The 19,830-nt window shown below is 36.8% G+C and overlaps 1 protein-coding gene across 1 annotated transcript in view; it reads left to right on the forward strand.

Moving 5' to 3' along the window:
• The window catches only part of LOC126333056 (BUD13 homolog), a 55,466-nt gene extending 40,294 nt beyond the window's left edge, over positions 1 to 15,172 (forward strand). Inside the window, exons 4-5 of the mRNA XM_049996708.1 lie at positions 4,197 to 4,375; positions 14,890 to 15,172. Coding sequence (XP_049852665.1) covers positions 4,197 to 4,375; positions 14,890 to 15,062 — 352 coding nt within the window. The 3' untranslated portion in view covers positions 15,063 to 15,172. The remainder of the gene's footprint in view (positions 1 to 4,196; positions 4,376 to 14,889) is intronic.
• Positions 15,173 to 19,830: the final 4,658 nt, after the last annotated feature.

The following is a 19,830-nucleotide window of genomic DNA, read 5'->3' on the forward strand; positions in this document are numbered from 1 at the left end:
CTCTTACATATATATGTACCCACATTTCAAACCTCTCCATTCTATTTTCAGCATCTTTCCTTGTCAGCCATGTGTCTACACAGTATGAAACTACACTCCACACAAAGTGTTTAACCAGTCTTTTTGTCATTTGTTTGTTCAGTATTCTGTGTAGTAGCTACTTCCTTTCGAATGCTTGCTTAGCTTCATTAATAAGGTGCATAAATATTTTGATTTATTTTTTTTTATTTTTTTTATTCCCCCCCCCCCCCCCTCCCCCCTTTCCCGATATTGTGTGTTTCTTACCTGTGACCATAGTTGTGGTTTTCTTTCTATCAATTCTCATCCCTCATTCATACCATGTCACACTCAGACCATGAGTTATTTTATTCCATGTTCATTATATGTTAGCCAAAAGCACCATGTTGTCAGTGAATTTTATGTATTTTATTTTATTCTTTTCCCATCAACTGGTGTACCCTTGTTCCCTTCAAAACATTTCATTACAGTTTCCTCCAATCATATATTGCTCAAGACATGAGAGATACAGAGTTCCGTGTCTGACGAAAAGGGCTATTAAGAACATTGAAAGATTGAAAAATGAGAATCCTCTGATACATGGCACTGTTATGTCAAGTCACTATATTTCTGAATGCAAAATTTCTTTCACTCTTCTCTTAAGACAGTTCTGTTCTACTCTTAATATGTGAAAAAAGTATTATTCCTCACAGACTTAAAGGGCATGGATATTAATAAACAAATAGGAGGTAGCTGGGAATGTTGACATCCTAAATTATAAAGAAAATTAAAGATGTAGCTCCCACAACATACCACACTTGGCATATTAGCTGTAAGATATAGCTCTCTATCTGCACCTACTACAGTGTTCCAGATGCCATCAGTTTTTATCACATCACACTGTGATGCAAGGGCCAAGCAACATATGGGAAATATGGGCACAACTCCCATGAAGATAGAATGTGATTCTCATTCCTGCATACATGTATTACTATTAGTCAAAATTCGTATGCCTTCCTTAGGCTTTTGACCATTCTGTTATTTCCATCAGCCACTGCATTGAATATCTTCTCAGTGTGTGTGAATAGTACTTGTACTTGTAATGGAGAAAATCCTATGTGCTGATGGAGTGCCTCATTAATTTAGAATACCAAACCCCACAAGAATTAGCTGATTTGACAGCTAAGAAAGAATATAATGAAAACAATTAGACAATATCTGATTCTCTTGTTTGCTGTTGTTATGTGATCTACCCATCTAATCTTCAGCATTCTTCTGTAGCACCACATTTCGAAAGCTTCTATTCTCTTCTTGTCTAAACTATTTATCATCCATGTTTCACTTCCATACATGGCCACACTCCATACAAATACTTTCAGAAACGACTTCCTGACACGTAAATCAATACTCGATGTTAACAAATCTTGTTTGCTAACACCATATTATTGCAGTACAAGGTCATGTCAGTGGAAGAAACAGGAACTAAATTTGATTGAGGCCTAACAAACAAGAAGTGTCAAATAATGTATTGTAGTGTTTCCAGCATTAATTTGTAAAAGGACCCTGAATGAACTTTTAAAAATATTTTGTGCTTTGCAGTGGACATCAGTAGTTAATCTTACCATCAGAATTGTATGGAACAGTAACAACATATCAGAAAATGTTTTATGTATAAGAATATATGCAGTGTGCTCTAATTTATCTATTCATTAGTGTATGTGGTGTTACAGAAATCTAGGTGGCCATAGTGGATAACGTAAGTCATGTTTAAATATTAACAAGGAAAACAGAAAGATTGATAATATTACAACAGTTAAGAGAAGAATGTGCAATATGCCACCTGAGAGTATATAAATGTGATGTATATGGTATTGATTGTAACTGTTTGCTAGTTAAAATAGTAATTGTTGCCACAACATAGTATGTAAGAAGCCATGGTTAAATGGATTCGACAACTTGGTACACGTTATTGCTCTCATAATGAATATTTGTATGTAGTGAGAAACATTACTAAAATATCAAAAGCTGCGTATTGTTCCAGAGTTAATAATGTTTACTAGATGGCACAGTAATCTTAACATCTCATGCATATAAGATACTGACAGCAATAATATGCAAAAGAGTGGAAAATAAAATTGGAAAGCTGCTAGATTGCAATCGGTTCGGCTTTTGTATAGGTAAAAGCACCAGAGAGGCAATGGTGATACTGCACTTGATAATGGAAACAAGACTTGAGAAAAATCAGGACACACTCATAGGATTTGTTGACCTAGAAAAATCATTGGACAGTGTTAAATGGTAAAAGATGTTAGAAATTCTGAGAAAAATAGGACTAAGCTGTAGGGAAAAGTGGGTTAAAGAAAATATGTTTAAGAATCATGATGGAACACTAAGAATCGAAGACCAAGAAAGAATTGCTCTGATTAAAAGGGAGTTAGAGGGGCTGCATGCTTTTGCCTCTACTGTTTGGTCTATACAACGAAGAAGCAATGACAGAAATAAAATGTTAAAGAATGGGGTTAATATTCAGGGTGAAAGGATATTAATAATAAAATTTACTGATGACATGGCTTAACTCAATGAAAGTGAAGTAGTAGTACAGGATCTGTTGCATGAAATGAACTGTCTAGTGAACACAGAATATCTACTGAGAGTAGACTGAAGAAATATGAAAGTAATAGGAATAGCAGAGAACAGATTAGCAATAAAATTACCATCAAAATTGATGACCACAAACTGGACACTATCAAGAAATTCTACTACTGTAGTAGCAAAAAAACAGAATAGACAAAGCAAAGAGACAAAAAGAAGTTTACTGTTATCAAATATAGGCCTTAATTTGAGGGAAAAATTTCTGAGAATTTCCGTTTGGTGCACAGCACTGTATCATAGAGAATCATGGACTGTGAGCAAACCAAGAAAAGAAAAGAATCGAAGCTTTTAGGATGTGTTGCTATTGAATGATGTTGAAAGTTAGGTGGTCTTTTAATGAATGAAGAGACACTGCAAAATTGGCAAAGAGAGGTGCTTACGGAAAACAGTGAAGAGGAGGGGGGACAGGATGGAAGGATGTGTAGATAAAGAGATTGGTCCATGAGAGGAATTCGTGGCTGATCACTTCAAACCAGTCAGAAGACCAATGCCTTAAAAAGATGGTTGAAAGGAATATGTTGTAGAGTTGGCGAAAGAGGTTGCTGACAGTTATTTTGGGATAGGCACTGCTGCTTTGCACATGTATCTTGACCATTCGTGTCACACAATTTTGTATGTCTCGTCTCAGTGTTGTTGCAGCACAGTAGACTACTGTTGTATCACCTGAAGCCACTTGTGCTTTGCAGCTGGAAGGTGACAATAGTGCTGCCATTGCCCAGGGGTCATTTTCGCAACATTAGCTGTAGGATCTTGGTCAAGGAGCATGTTCGAGGTATTTTATTGAAGAAATACAGCAACCAATCGCTTTTTTTGTGTGTTTTTATTTATTTTTGTTTGTTTTTATTTGCTCCAGGAAAGTGGTTGATTGCTGGATTTCTAAAAATAATAAATTCACTGCCACGGAGGGTAACAACTAGTAAAATGGGTAAACTGTTTTTAATTATTAAAGAAAGGGGAACTGGTACATGATGACAGAGGCCTAGACCTTTTTAATTGTCACTTCGTGGACCTAATTGGAAAAACTGATGTAATAAACTCAGGAGCTAGACTTGGAGTATATGCAATACTGTGAACTTTCTGACACTGAGGTAACTGCAACCTTTACTGGAAGACTCACAAGAAAACAAAAAGTTGAATACATTTCATGGAAAATACCATTTGTCTGTTATATCCACGTTGAGTTTGCAAGATAACTTCTAACTCGTGCATTACTGCCTAGAGAAAATACACAGGTACTAAAGAGTGATGTGTTTGAGGTCCACATGGTATTTATTGATTCATTAGTCCTGTGATAAAACATTCAATTCTCAAAGTATTTCCATCCAGAATTCTCTATAACTTGTCATGATATTTTGTTAAATAGAGTGTAACCTATGTAGATAAACTAAAATTGTATTGTATAGAAGGCATAGCTAGTGACCAGTTTACCTCATGTGTAATTAGGCAGAAGCGTAGAGTTACATCCAAAAACTTTCTTCGTATTATTGGGCATCATCATCTACATACTTAGGATGAAACATTAAAATCTACCTTGTTATATATTTTAGGTTGAAGCAAGTGGAAGATCAAACAGAGAAGTTAAAGGAAGATTTGTATGAAATGTCAAAACCATTGGCCAGATATGCTGATGATGCAGATCTGGAGAGACACTTGCGGGACCAAGAGAGAGAAGGTGATCCAATGCTTGAATACATCCGAAATAAGAAAAAGGAAGAAGGTGTCAAAGGTAATTACCTTATTTAAAAAAAATTAAAACAAAGACATTAACTTTTTAGGTGAAGAGATTTATTTATGTCTTGTAAATGATGGTATTGGTGGAGATTGCTACTGGGGCATTGTATTTAACTTATCGTAGGTAGGCCATTATAGGTAAGATGTTTCTTTGATTTCAAATGATTGAAACCAGATTCATGTGTGTGGTCTTTTTTTAAGTCAAGAAGTTCGCTTTAAACCACAGTGTGAAACATAGACTTCATTTATGATTTGAAATACATGTTCCATTTGTAACATTTAAATGGGATCTATTATGTTCTTTGTTTCTGCAGTAAATAATTCAATTCACAAATGCTCTTATAATGATTGGTTTTTGAGTAATGGATAATGATAAGTTATCAAGTAAATTTTTGGTAAGTTAGTAAGTGAAATTTTGTCAGTGATTACATTTCATATTGTAAAATATTGACAAATTATCGTTTGGTTTGCATTTTATCCTCAGCCAAACATTAATGCATTTGTCATTGTCATCCAGTGCAGCAGAGAAATAGTTATGGTTTTGCCACTTTTTAAAAGTTTGCGGTTCTCTGATATGGTGCAGAAGCTATTTTGCCTATCCTGTGATCTGAACTGTAATTTTATTGAAAATTTTCTTGCTGTAACTTACTGTATGTAACTCTGTGAAGTGTTGATTGGGATGAAAGGATGTTTTAGATATTACTTGCAGATAATTTGGTACTCTTTTATTGCCTTGTTGAATTCTAAATTGAACCTCATAACACCATGAACCATGGACCTTGCTGTTGGCAAGGAGGCTTGTGTGCCTCAGTGATACAAATAGCCGTACCATAGGTGCAACCACAACGGAGGGGTATCTGTTGAGAGGCCAGACTAATGTGTGGTTCCTGAAGAGGGGCAGCAGTCTTTTCAGTAGTTTCAGGGGCAACAGTCTGGATGATGATCTGGCCTTGTAACACTAACCAAAATGGCCTTGCTGTGCTGGTACTGTGAATGGCTGAAAGCAAGGGGAAACTACAGCCATAATTTTTCCCGAGGGCATGCAGCTTTACTGAATGGTTTAATGATGATAGCGTCCTCTTGGGTAAAATATTTCGGAGGTAAAAAAGTCTCTCATTCGGATCTTGGGGTAGGGACTAGTCAGGAGAAAGAAAGCTGGCGTTCTACGGATCGGAGTGTGGAATGTCCGATCCCATAATTGGGCAGGTAGGTTAGAAAATACAAAAAGTGAAATGGATAGGTTAAAGTTAGATATAGTGGGAATTAGCGAAGTTCGGTGACAGGAGGAACAAGACTTCTGGTCAGGTGAATACAGGGTTATAAATACAAAATCAAAGAGGGGTAATGCAGGGGTATCATTTAATAATGAATAGGAAAATACGAAATCGGGTGAACTACTACAGACAGCATAGGGAACGGATTATTGTGGTCAAGATAGATAAGAAGCCCATTCCTACCAGAGTAGTACAAGTTTACATGCCAACTGGCTCTGCAGATGATGAAGAGATTGATGAAATGTATGATAATATAAAAGAAATTATTGAGGTAGTGAAGGGAGACGAAAATTTAATAGTCATGGGTGACTGGAACTCGATAGTAGGAAAGGGAAGAGAAGGAAATTTAATAGGTGAATATGAAATGGGAGTAAGGAATGAGAGAGGAAGCCACCTGCTAGAATTTTGCACAGAGCATAACTTAATCATAACTAACACTTGGTTCCAGAATCATGAAAGAAGGTTGTATACATGGAAGAATCCTGGAGGTACTGGAAGGTCTCAGATTATATAGTGGTGAGACAGAGATTCAGGTACCAGGTTTTAAATTGTAAGACATTTCCAGGGGCAGATGTGGACTCTGACCACAATCTGTTGGTTATGAACTGTAGATTAAAACTGAAGAAACTGCAAAAAGGTGGGATCTGGATAAACTGACAGAACCAGAGGTTGTAGAGAGTTTCAGGGAGAGCATTAGGGAACAATTGACAGGAATGGGGGACAGAAATACAGTAGATGAAAAATGGGTACCTCTGAGGGATGAAGTAGTGAAGGCAGCAGAGGATCAAGTAGGTAAGAAGAAGAGGATTAGTAGAAATCCTTAGGTAACAGAAGAGATATTGAATTTAATTGATGAAAGTAGAAAATATAAAAATGGAGTAAATGAAGCAGGCAAAAAGGAATACAAACATCTCAGAAATGAGATTGACAGGAAGTGCAAAATGGCGAAGCAGGAATTGCTAGAGGACAAATGTAAGAATGTAGATGCTTATCCCACTTGGGGTAAGATAGATACTGCCTACAGGAATATTAGAGAGACCTTTGGAGAAAAAAGGAACCACTTGCATGAATATCAAGAGCTCAGATGGAAACCCTGTTCTAAGCAAAGAAGGGAAAGCAGAAAGGTGGAAGGAGTATATAGAGGGTCTATACAAGGGCGATGTACTTGAGGACAATATCATGGAAATGGAAGAGGATGTAGAAGAAGATGAAATGGGACATATGATACTGCGTGAAGAGTTTGACAGAGCACTGAAAGTCCTAAGTCGAAACAAGGCCCCAGCAGTAGGCAACATTCCATTAGAACCACTGACAGCCTTGGGAGAGCCAGGCCTAACAACTCTTAACATCTAGTTAGCAAGATGTATGAGACATGTGAAATACCCTCAGACTTCAAGAAGAATATAATAATTCCAATCCCAAAGAAAGCAGGTGTTGACGGTTGTGAAAATTACCGAACTATCAGTTTAATAAGCCAATACTAACATGAATTCTTTACAGATGAATAGAAAAACTGGTAGAAGCTGACCTTGGGGAAGATCAGTTTGGATTCCGTAGAAATGTTGGAACGTGTGAGGCAATATTGACCCTACGACTTGGCTTAGGAAACAGATTAAGGAAAGGCAAACCTACGTTTCTAGCATTTGTAGACTTAGAGAAAGCTTTTGACAATGTTGACTGGAATACTCTTTTTCAAATTCTAAAGGTGGCAGGGGTAAGATACAGGGAGCGAAAGGCTATTTATAATTTGTACAGAAACCAGATGGCAGTTACAAGAGTCGAGGGGCATGAAAGGGAAGCAGTGGTTGGGGAGGGAGTGAGACAGGATTGTAGCCTATCCCCGATGTTATTCAATCTGTATATTGAACAAGCAGTAAAGGAAACAAAAGAAAAATTCGGAGTGTGAATTAAAATCCACAGAGAAGAAATAAAACTTTGAGGTTTGCCAACGACATTGTAATTCTGTCAGAGACAGCAAAGGACCTGGAAGAGCAGCTGAACAGAATGGGAAGTGTATTGAAAGGGGGATATAAGATGAACATCAACAAAAGCAAAACATGGATAATGGAATGTAGTCGAATTAAATCGGGTGATGCTGAGGGAATTAAGATTAGGAAATGAGACACCTAAAGTATCAAAGGAGTTTTGCTATTTGGGGAGCAAAATAACTGATGATGTAAAATGTAGACTGGCAATGGCAAGAAAAGTGTTTCTGAAGAAGAGAAATTTGTTAACATTGAGTATAGATTTAAGTGTCAGGAAATCATTTCTGAAAGTATTTGTATGGAGTGTAGCCATATATGGAAGTGAAATGTGGATGATAAATAGTTTAAACAAGAAGAGAATAGAAGCTTTGGAAATGTGGTGCTACAGAAGAATGCTGAAGATTAGATGGGCAAATCACATAACTAATGAGGTGGTATTGAATATAATTGGAGAGAAGAAAAATTTTGTGGGGCAACTTGACTAGAAGAAGGGATCGGTTGGTAGGGTATATTCTGAGGCATCAAGGGATCACCAGTTTAGTATTGGAGGGCAGCGTGGAGGGTAAAAATCATAGAGGGAGACCAAGAGATGAATACACTAAACAGATTCAGAAGGATGTAGGTTGCAGTAAGTACTGGGAAATGAAGAAGCTTGCACAGGATAGAGTAGCATGGAGAGCTGCATCAAACCAGTCTCTGGACTGAAGACTGCAACAACAACAACAACAACAACAACAACATGTGCCAGTGCAGGCAACCCCTGCTATGAGCACAGTACATGTGATGCATTATGTCAGAAACTGTGACACCATTGCTACCCTTTACAAGCCACATATTTCACAACTTATGAGGTTTAGAAATGTGAAACAAAGTGTGTTACCACTAATTGTACCTCTAGTTATCATTTTGCAACAATAAACATTATACACAGAATTGGAGAGAAGAGAACTGCATTATTTGAGACATTATAAGAGGTGGACTGGTTCAAGTAAGGTACAGCTCAAGAAGGGGTTGAACTATCCCGTTCAGGTGTGCCATCAGTGAAATATGGGTCAATGATGTGTTGTCGCACAATACCACACCATTCATCAACACTCCACTGACATAGTACGTCAATCACATCACGATTACTGGCAGATTGAAAAGCGCACTTGAGTCTCAGGACGTGCGCTAGCTGTGCACTTCATTTATTTCAAATGTCAACTTCGCTTTGCAATTTTTCGGGATGTAATTGACGTATTGTGAAGCAACCAATGGGATTTTTTTGTGATTTTTCATGATATTGACTGTATATGAAATAATAGGGGCTGTCCATTCAGAAATACAGAAGTTTGTGTTGAAAATAGTATTTGTTTATGTTTCAAAATTTCTCATAGTATTTGGTTTCCTAAGCCCCTGCTGTACATTCATACTAGTGAAAATCGTTTTTGAATATCTATTGTTGTTCCAGAGATATTTGAGGTGGCATAGTTATGTGAGACACCCTGTATATCATTAAGGTGATGACAGCCAGTGATCCCTTCAGTGCATATATACACACCTAGCTCAAACTCAAACAGAAATGGGTTAGATGTCACAAGTAATGAGGCTAATGAGCAGGGGCACTACATCACTAGTGTGTGATGCAAGTTGAGAATTCGGATTGTTGAGAAGCGTGCTAGGGTAGTCTGTATGATTGTGGTTACAACTGTGTCCCGGTGGCATAGTGGTCAGCGCATTTGCCTACTAAGCAGGAGACCTTGGTCTGGCACAAATTTTCAACTTGCACCATTGATATAAATCGCTGCCTATTGTCAGCTAACACCTTTTATTCCTTTGTGTCTTTATTTCCATCATTAATGGGGCTCCAAATTATCTATTCTAGGTAGTTTTCAGAGAAGACATTCAGAGAAGACATTTACAGTGGAACTTAAATTTTATGTTCTCCAATTTTTATATTCTCTGATTTTACATTTTTCGCGATTCTACACCATATATTCTTAGAGCTTCTCAAAAACCCACAATATCAATAGCCAATTTTATGTTTCTTCCTAGTAATGTTTACCTCAATTCTTTCTTCATACTTGACATTTTGCTTGACTTCGTTCTGTTTCCTATTTATTGACATATGATGATACTGAATGACTTACAAGTGGCACAGAAGACAGACGGTTCTCAACATGGCTGGTGGCGGAGGTAAGGGAATATTTTAGACTGTTGAGGAGAGGGGAGACGTGAGAGAGGAAATGCTGATGTAATCCATGATCGGCATTGCCAATGTCATTTGCAATATGCAATGTTTAGCTCCACTGCACAATTATGATGAAACTACTGCTGGATTGTAGCATCAGTAGAAAACAAGGACAGGCAGAGTGAAGAGTTCTGGATCGAGCCAGTAGGTGAGGAAGCGGCCCGTCTGCCATCTTTTCTTGTGCCACTTATAACTCTGTCTTGTCTTTTTGCGTGTATTTCTGATGTGCTACTGTATTCATCAACAATATCATCAACCTTTTATTGTCAAACACCTAGACTCAAAGAATATGCTTGGTCAAAATCAAGGAAAGGTGGACCATTTCCTGGCAACTTCTTATGTCACCCAACATCCAGTGCAGCTGCCACACCACACTAACACACGTAATAAGTTTACAGACCTCACCTTATGAAACATTTGAAATTCCTAAAGTACTGGATTATAAACTATAAATGGGCACAGAAGCTATAAGCCAAAGTTGATGGGAGAATTTCATTTTTCTCCTCCTAGGTACCAATGTTACCAATGTTCATAACATCAACTGACATAACCAAATTGCAAATTCATAAACAACCAAGAAATAAATTTCAAAATGTTACGTCATATAATACATCTATTACGGAAAAAGTGGGTTTTGATGTTAGGAATACTGTACAGTACATAACTGAAAACACTATCACTTTTGTATGAGGTGATTGAGTCATTTCCCAGCACACTACTACCACAAATTATCCTTAAAACATACAGTTTTGAGCTTTTTTTTCATTTTATTTTCATCTTGATAATAGCAAAAATTTATAGCCTGCGTAGGGAAATAAACTGAAATCTGTGAAAGATGTGAAAATTTCTGGATTACATCATCTCAGATGTTTGTTTTCCATCTGCAGCCAATAGCTGTATAGCATGGTGACATCACACTAATGCAATGGCTTCTAGCATATAGAGTGATAAGCAGCAGGCTTACTTGGTGGCTCTTTCCAAAGTACGGCTGATGTGATCGGTGTATAGCAAATGGAGTGACTGCAGCTCCCACTTAGGTTTACTTTATATAGTTATACCTCGTACGCCCTTCACTACTGTGCATTAATTTTGCTTACAGTAGTTTTGCTCGGAGCCTGTTGTAAGAATCTAGAATGTATCATGCATCTACCTACTGTAGCCAGTGTAGGCTACTCCATTTGCTGTGTGTAATTAACAGGATTATTAGTCTCCACTGATGATCGTACCTTCTTCAAAAGCAACAAGTGCCAAAGCTAGAAGGTTTTTTTTATTTTTTATTCATCTCTTCCAGTTTTTGTTATGGTATTGTCTTTCAGGGTAGCTAGTAACATGTCAAAATGCAGTGTTCCTTTAACACAGCAAATTGCCAAGTTACTTATGCTTCTAGGTCCAATGTTTTGTCTGCTGATGGTAAAATACGTCTGTGCAAAATATGTGAGCAATCAGTAAATTATGAAAAGAAATTTCATTTCTCAACATGTTGTTCAACCAAACACAAAAACGCACTGTCCAAGACTACTGGGAGCAAGATTTTTTTTTTCTTCCAGCAGCAGTTGTAACATTGCATCAGAAAGAACAATTTGCATTTTATTTATGCAAAATTTTTGTTGATACCGTAACCCTTTTGGAAACTACAGAATCCTACATTGAGATAGTTTTTGGAGGAGTGTAAGGATGAATCTGTGTCCAGTGAGTCAAGGTTGCAAAAAAAAAAGTTACATAAGTGAATGTTACCATAAAGTAATAAAAAATCATTAAAGATGAAGTAAAGAAAATAAAATTATTTCCATCGACGAGTAAAGTGATCCTGTGGATGGTTTTATTACCAGTGTCATTGCTGGACAGTTAGATCCTTAAGAAGGCAAATCAGTAAAAGCATTCCTGCTTATAACAGTGTATCTGGAAATGGTTAACAAGTCAACTATTGCGCTGTTACTTACTCATTCGTTGATGTTACTGTAGCCCGAGAAATTCAGTGAAACAATGTAGTACTTTTCATCTCGGATACTGCACCATACATGGACAAGGCTGGGAAAACTTTAGAAGTCCTATTTCCAAACATGCTCCACATGGATAGTGTAGCACATGGTTATCACAGGGTTGGCTTTTTCTGGGTGCCAACAAGTTGATTTCGAGTATTAAGAAAATCTTTGTAAAAGCTCCAATATTTAAAGATATTTAAAAACATTGCACCAGTTTTACCCCAATTTCCCTCAGACTACCTTAACAAGATGGGAGACATGTATTTCAACAGTAGCTTACATTACTTAAAATTTCCCCAAGCATATTGCTCTGGAGGATAAGGCACCTTTGATTGAAGCCGCAAAGAAAATTTGTGAACCTTTGTAAGTGAGAAATGCCTTACCATAACTTTTCGTATGGCTGAGTTTGGTTCCTGGTTACAAGTGATCTGCCATCTTCAAGAAACAGGGCCCCTTTGAAAAGGTCAGTGCAAATTGTGTATGTTGGCCAGCAAAAGTAGGAGAGAGTGCAAGGGGAATGGGCTGTATCAGTTATCAAAAAATATAAAATGCCAGGATGAAATTTTTAATCTGCAGTGGAGTGTGTGCACGTAACGTATTTATGCTGATAGTGTTTTTGTCTAGTGCAGTCTAGTAAATAAATGGACATAATGTAAGGGTTTTCCTTTATTTCCTGTTTCAGGAATTGATAGTGCCCTTTGCCTTTTAGTGATTTATAATGTGTAAACTTCCCGTCTGATGATCACTATCACTGTGTGTCAGTTGTGCTTTTGATGAAGTGAAAAACGGTGTAGGCTGCCAGTCATATGAAAGAGAGGGCAAGGTTGCCCCCTCACATTGCTCCTCTCCCTGTGGTGGTCTTAAGTTCTGGTTTGTTTACACTCATGGCTGACTGATAACCTAATGTGCACACTATAGTAGTAGTAGTAGTAGTAGTAGGCCAAAAATTATTTTCTGAAGACATGTTGAGTTGAAGAGAAGCACTGCACAGGTTCATTGTTCATGTGTACAGCCTGCAGATAGTGTTAAAAAAGAAGTTCCACTCTAAATTTTGTCATGATTTGGTACTGGAAGATGTATAATTTTCCTCTCTTTCCCCCTTTTTTAATTTTTTTTAAATAGACAATCAAATTTAAAAGGCTGTCATGGTGCATGACTGAAAGCAAAGGCTTAGTGTTTTCAAATCATTAAAAAAATGAATGAGGAACTTTGACTGGAATATTTGCTTTTGTGAAAACTTTTAACAGCTTTTTGTTTAAATTGGCCTTTCATTTTCTTCTTTTGGCTATATTTAAGTTCCACCAAATGACACTTCTGTTGAGAAGCAGCAACATTTTCCCACCAGTTGACTGAATGTGTGTCTGATTTAAGATGTTTCTCAACACTATTTTTCCTTTCCCACCCAATCTGATAATTAAAAATTCTGCAGAATATTAATTTGACCTTCTATGGGCACTCATAGCCATGTGACCCATATGTGACAGTTCTAAGGATAGAATCTTCAAGACACGTAGTGTAGACATGAAAATAACTGTATTCAAATGCTAGGGGAAGAATTTCAGCGTGATCGAAATATGTGATAGGTATTGTTTTCCAGTCTCTACACTGTAGAGTGCAGACACATGAACTGATGGATGGCCATGAGTATAAACAAAGAAGAATATTGACCACTTGAGGGGAAAGGAGCAGTGCAGGGAAACAAGCCCTGCCTCCCCTCTCACAGGGGCAGCAGTCTACATTGCCATATTGTCAGAGGGATCACTGGCATCTTTTGGTGTTGTGAGAGTGGTAATTGAAATTCCAGGATGCGTCTTTTACGCAGTTCAAAATGATAAAACAGTGAACAATGCACAACACAAAGCTTTTGGAAATGGCAACCACACATTTGCTAGCTGAAGTTGGCAGAGTGTTGTTAACAAGATAGTTTGGGTCATACCTCTAATGCTATTTGATTCAGCCACTGTTCAACCCCCTCTCCCTCATGGCTCCCCTGTTCCCAGATGCTAGATCCCATGGCTCAGTGCAACATTGCATTACGTTGGTTATATCTTATACAGACGGCATGGCACAGCATCAGAGTATCAAGTGCACTGATATGATGTTGTGTTTGTCCACATTTTATTTTGCACACACATTCTTACGCACATTCTTTTCGAACTGGGCTTTGCCAGATGATGTGCAGTACCAATAACTAAAAATTTGTTTTTGACATTTGTGCGCAGAAAATAGTTATTTCAAACTATCTCTGATAAAAAATGCACCTGGAAATAATTCTTTATTAAGTAGTGTGTATTAGATAAGTTTGTTTTTCTGCATTTTCAGGAGACTTTGCGTCTGTATTCACATTTATCGTAAAATGGCAATTATCTGGTCCCTAGTCATAAGTTCAGTTGATACAAATTTAGTACAGCAGCAGCTATTTAGTAAACATAAGAGAGGGGAGCAGTATGTTTGCAGATTATATATGAAGTTCTTTTAAAGTAATGTCTTCTTTTTACCAAGTTTCGAACAGATATGAGACATGTAAATAATCTCAAATTTCATGATCTAAATTTAAGGTTAACTTCGTAGTGCTCATTTTAAGTCATTTGAAAAGCTCTTAGTAGTTTCTAGTTCTTATCATTGTAATCTGTTATGTTATTGCATTAAGGTGTTGCACTCTTTCGTAGTGCAGTTCGTTTTATGCCACTTCTGTGACTTCTGAAGACTTTTTGTGAACTGGGTGAAATTTCCTGCAATATGGCATTATGCATTTCGCACTGGTAAAGCACACTGAATTTTTGCTTACTTTTGTTGCACCTGATTTTCTCAGGATCATAGTATATGAAGCAGAAATCTTAAAAAGGAAAAAAAGAAAGAAAGAGTCAATGGTCAAAAATTGTTTCATCATGATTTTGTGCGTTTGCCTGATGTATTTGTCTGACTGTATGAGGGTAGTGTTATTTATTCAATAGTAAGATTCTGTTTTATGTTATTGGGTTTGAAACACGTTTTGAAATGATTTTTAATTCTCATTGAGTTCATTATTTTTATTTCAGAAAAACCAAAATACCAAGGATCATACTTACCAAATAGGTTTGGTATACCACCAGGACATCGCTGGGATGGAGTTGACCGTTCTAATGGCTATGAAAAGAAATGGTTTGAAGAATTAAATGCAAGGCGAGCTCGAGAAGAGGAAGCACACAAATGGAGCACCTCGGATATGTAGTCTGTAAAAATGGAACAGATCCATGATTTTAATTTTTTTATCTGAATGATTTTGTACATACTATGTAGCTGAAAATAAAAAAAAAATGTATAGTGATATTTTTTATAAAATGTGTACATTCATTTTTTTCCATTTAGTTTATATGGGACCCAAATTTCCTGAGCTACAAATGTTCCTGAATTTAATTGTTGAGATTGCTTATTAATTTACAATGCACACCTTAAAACTTCCAGTGTTACCTTTAAATTTAAGAGAACTGTTCATGAAATTTTGAAATACATGATTGTGTTCAGTTTTTATGAGATATGCTTGAATTTTTGTGCAGTCTGTTTTGTAGGTATTTTAAAGTAAATTTCCTAAAAGCAGCTAGCTGATGTCATTTTTAACTGTTCATTTTAACTGCATGTATTTGATTCACAATTTGAAGTTATCTAAAGGATTAGTTACAGTGACCAAGCGTATGTGATCTCCAGTTGTCGCACTCTCTCCGCCCCCGCCCCAAATTTTTGGTTTATAAACTCTACAGACTCGCTTATTATTTTCAGTTTGCTGTGGAGCACCATTTTTTAACAGTTGTACTTTTTCACTCCTATGAGATCTGGGCGGAGAAAGACAGAAAATATATAACGTAAGCATACCACTGGCTTTCGGAATCCATACACCAGTTTTCAAAATTTTTGCTGCTTGCCTTTATGAGATTTGAAACCAAACGTGTCTAATATATTTAGAGCATGTAATTATCTTTTCACTCACCATAATGGACAGTTTGGGCTGGTTAGGAATAGTATTAGTGTGTTAACAAATTTTAACTATAGCTAGAATTAGAAGAGTGTATACTTAGGACTCAGCATCACTTGCTTTTAAATATTTTTCTTTAATTTTATTTTAGTATTCTTATATATTCCTTTACCATTCGTAACACAGCTTCCCTACTATTCCTTCATCATCATTACTTCTAGGGATCAATGGTGTACAGCTGAAGACTTCGGCTTTCACTGATCGATCTCTTAATCGTTTAAAACTTTTTATTAAACATTTTTTACAATAAAACCCTACCCAAAAGAGCAGCACACATTTAAAGACACCTTTTTATCAAAAATTAACATTGTACATCCCTTTAGCAAGCCCTAAAACAATACTTAGGCTACTAAATGCACCCTCCAGAACAGACCCAAAATAGAATTACAACTTTTTTACCATTTCTAATTACACCATCACCACAGTGAAATTTTCTTTTTTTGTGTGTGCGGGCTTTTTCATTTATAAAGAATTCAAGGTTTTTTCTCCCATTTCCATCACATACCAAACCCATGGACTTTGGTCCCTCGCGTATGCTTTCTTTTGTGTGTGTGTGTGTGTGTGTGTGTGTGTGTGTGTGTGTGTGTGTGTGTGTGGAGGGGGGGGGGGGGGGGGAAGAGGCAGTTTCCAGACTGTAAACTTCAACTCCCTTTAACATAACAACTGCTGGAACCCAAAAGGCAATACATATTTATCACGTGTTCACTTAAATCTAATTACATTTTTTTCATTATGTCTTTCAAATAATTTTCTTACCTACAGTCACTAACATGACCACGGATCCATTTCAAATCAGTAATTTTATCTAATCTTTTGTCCCATTTCTTAAAAAAAATAAATCTTTCTACACATCTTATATCAGGCTAGTATTTATTAATGAGCACATTAACTAGATGTGGTCAGTCACTATCGCTTGGTCCTTGCTGCACAATGGTTTATGCCTGTTATACCTCAGCAAACTGCCTTTAATGAAAGTGTTTATTAAATATGGTCAGTAATTCGAACTGCGTTGCAAATAAGAGGGATTGATACAAGGAAATTTTATGAAAAGAGATAATTAAGATAGAGAAGGTGAATAAAAGGTAGAAATAAAGAACACAGGAAGTCAGATGCAAAGAAAGAACCATCTCCCCATCCCATCTTCTGTAGGGATTGATCCCGCCCCCGGTAGCTGAGCGGTCAGTGCGACAGACTGTCAATCCTAAGGGCCCGGGTTCAATTCCTGGCTGGGTCAGAGATTTTCTCCGCTCAGCGACTGGGTGTTGTGTTGTCCTAATCGTCATTGTTTCATCCCCATCGATGCGCAAGTCGCTGAAGTGCGTCAAATCGAAAGACTTGCACCAGGCGAGTGATCTACCCGACGGGAGGCGCTCGTCACACACGTTATTATAGTAGGCCTGAGCACCACTGTGTCTGTTAATCCTACAGAATAATAACTGCCAACCTTCACTTCCACAACCTGTTGATGACAAAATTGAACTGTCACACTCCCTTAGAGGTTTACACACTAATCATGGATGTTTTAGACATACACAATTATTATTACTATCAGTAATACCTTCTTTATTGGAGTACAAAAACACAATCTGTTTTCATAGCCTTTTTTCTGTCTCTTCCTTCCAAAAATTTCTCATATATTCATTGTTTCTTTCTTCCTCTCTTCTACCCACTGATTTCCTGATTTTCCTTCCTTCTTCTCCAAAACGTTTTCATTTTCTCAGAAATAGCTCTTTTCCTCTCATCTGGCCATTTGACTGTAGTTGTTTCCTATCAATCTTCCTGGAAACCTGTTAATTTCTTGATTACTAATCAGAATTTGTTTCTGTTGAGTAAAGTCTCTTGCTCAATTTGGATTTATGTCCTTTTTGTCTTGCCTCTCCACTCATTTTCTTTGTCTATTTTCCTGTTTTGAAAGAATGTAGATCTTCTTTGTTAATCTAGCTTCCTCCACTCTCTTTAGATGCCCATAGAGTACAACATGTCTTTTCCTGATCTCATCTGTTATTTTATGGCAGTATGAGTATATTTCCTTATCTGATCTCAAAACAGATCTGCCTTCTTTATTGTTGATTGGACTAATATTTTTCACAAGGTTTTTTCCAAAGCAATTTTTGCATCCAAATGAAAGTAGGACTGCTGGCTTTACAGCTGTATTATAATGTCTTCACTTAACATCCTCAGATAACCATTTTTTATTGTACATATTCCTTACTTTCATGTATGCGCTTTCCATTTTTTCACACCTGTTCTCGGATTGGGTGGTGTTTGGTCAGTGTCTGTACCTCATGTTTGGGGCAGCTGGAAAATAACACTCTAGGATTAACAGTTTGTGTTTTAACAGTGGTAGACAAATGTCTTCCCACACTGCAACTACATTTTTACTTCAGATGGCCAGTCCACGATTCCTCAAAAGAGTGCATGTAGTTGTCGTAAAATTATGCAATCTGATACTAGTCATTATGTTTATTTCTGGAGTCATTTATAAGATAATATAAATTATAGAAATTCATTTCTCAAGAAAACTTGCAAACCTTTTGGAATACTGTTATTACTGCAGAGTAAGCGGTAGTGGGCATGCCTCTGATGTCATTGGACATGATTTTGTGTTTTGGAAGAACAATGTAAATTTGGCTTTGTTAATTTGAAGATTCAAGAGACGTGTAATACAGTAAAATGCGAGAGAATAAATTATCGCGAAAGGAAAAATACAGTGCAGGCATTCTTCCGAATTAATTACATCAATTGGAACCATGAGAAACTAAAATGTCAACAATTTCAGCTTCAAGAATCAGCCCCTAGACATGAAGTGGAACCAACTACAAGAAAAGAAGATAAGTAAAAATTTTATTGTAAATCTTTCTCTTCTCAAAACTTATTAAGAGTTAACCATAAAAATAGGGAGGGGTAGATTAAAATTTTCAGTCTCAAGTGTGTGCACCATCTTGCAAAGAACATTTTGGGGGTTCCTGAAAAACCTTTGTAATCTGAAATTGAAAGTTCCATTTTCCCTTCCCCCCCTCTTTGTCCTTCTCCATCTGTCTTGTCATCTGTAGAGATGTTTAGTTTGTTAAGATCTTCCATGGCACAGTTAGATTTCGGTATATAAGTCATTGGTCTGTTAAAAATTTTCTTGCTCAGTTGGCCTTTGTTCATCCTTTATGTATGTGTCTGTAAACTTTGTCTCCTTTTCCTGTTGTTTATAATCATCACTGTCTGTTCATACAGTTCCTTTATCAGACTATTTATCCAGATATCCACTTTCTGAATTGGCCGTAGATCTTTCTCAGTATTTTCCTCTCTTATTTTTCTGTGTCTTTGATTTTTGTTCTTCCCTTGAATCCTGATGTTTTTGAGGCATACGAGGCCTTTTAGTAAGACTACTGTATTAAATATCTTAATTTGGCGTTAATGGAGATTCTGCTTTGTTGTAGTAGTTCCACGTAAATCTATACGCTGTATGTTTTGTAATCCTTTCTTCATTGGATGTCGAATTAGTCCTGTTTTTTGTACACTCTCTCCCACTTTCTATTTGTGTTATCTTTTTCGCTTCCAGTGGGTGTCTATGGATTTTGTGTTCATGTACTATGTATTTTCATATTAGATTTGTGGTCTACTATAGGGTGAGATTTCATGTAAAGTGTGTAGAGATTTGGATTTTTTTTCTATTATTTGTTGTGATGGCTACATCACATGCAAAGACCTGACATTCCATGTTGATGTTCCTGTCCTTGTATTTCCTAACCTTTACCCCATTGACTCCTTTGTCCCATGTCCTGATTATTTCTCTAAAACTGAGTTAAATAGAATGAGTGAAAATATAACATTAACTTGTGTTAATCGGTACAATGAGCAACCATGAAAAGTTACAAATTTTACTTTTTTCTTCACTCGATGACTAGTTTCGGGCCGAGACCGATTTTCAGAGCATTGTAACATAGTCGAAAATTGCATTTCCATAGACTGGAAAATC

The sequence above is a fragment of the Schistocerca gregaria genome, chromosome 2 (genome assembly GCF_023897955.1).
Source record: "Schistocerca gregaria isolate iqSchGreg1 chromosome 2, iqSchGreg1.2, whole genome shotgun sequence".
Taxonomy (NCBI): Eukaryota; Metazoa; Arthropoda; class Insecta; order Orthoptera; family Acrididae; genus Schistocerca; species Schistocerca gregaria.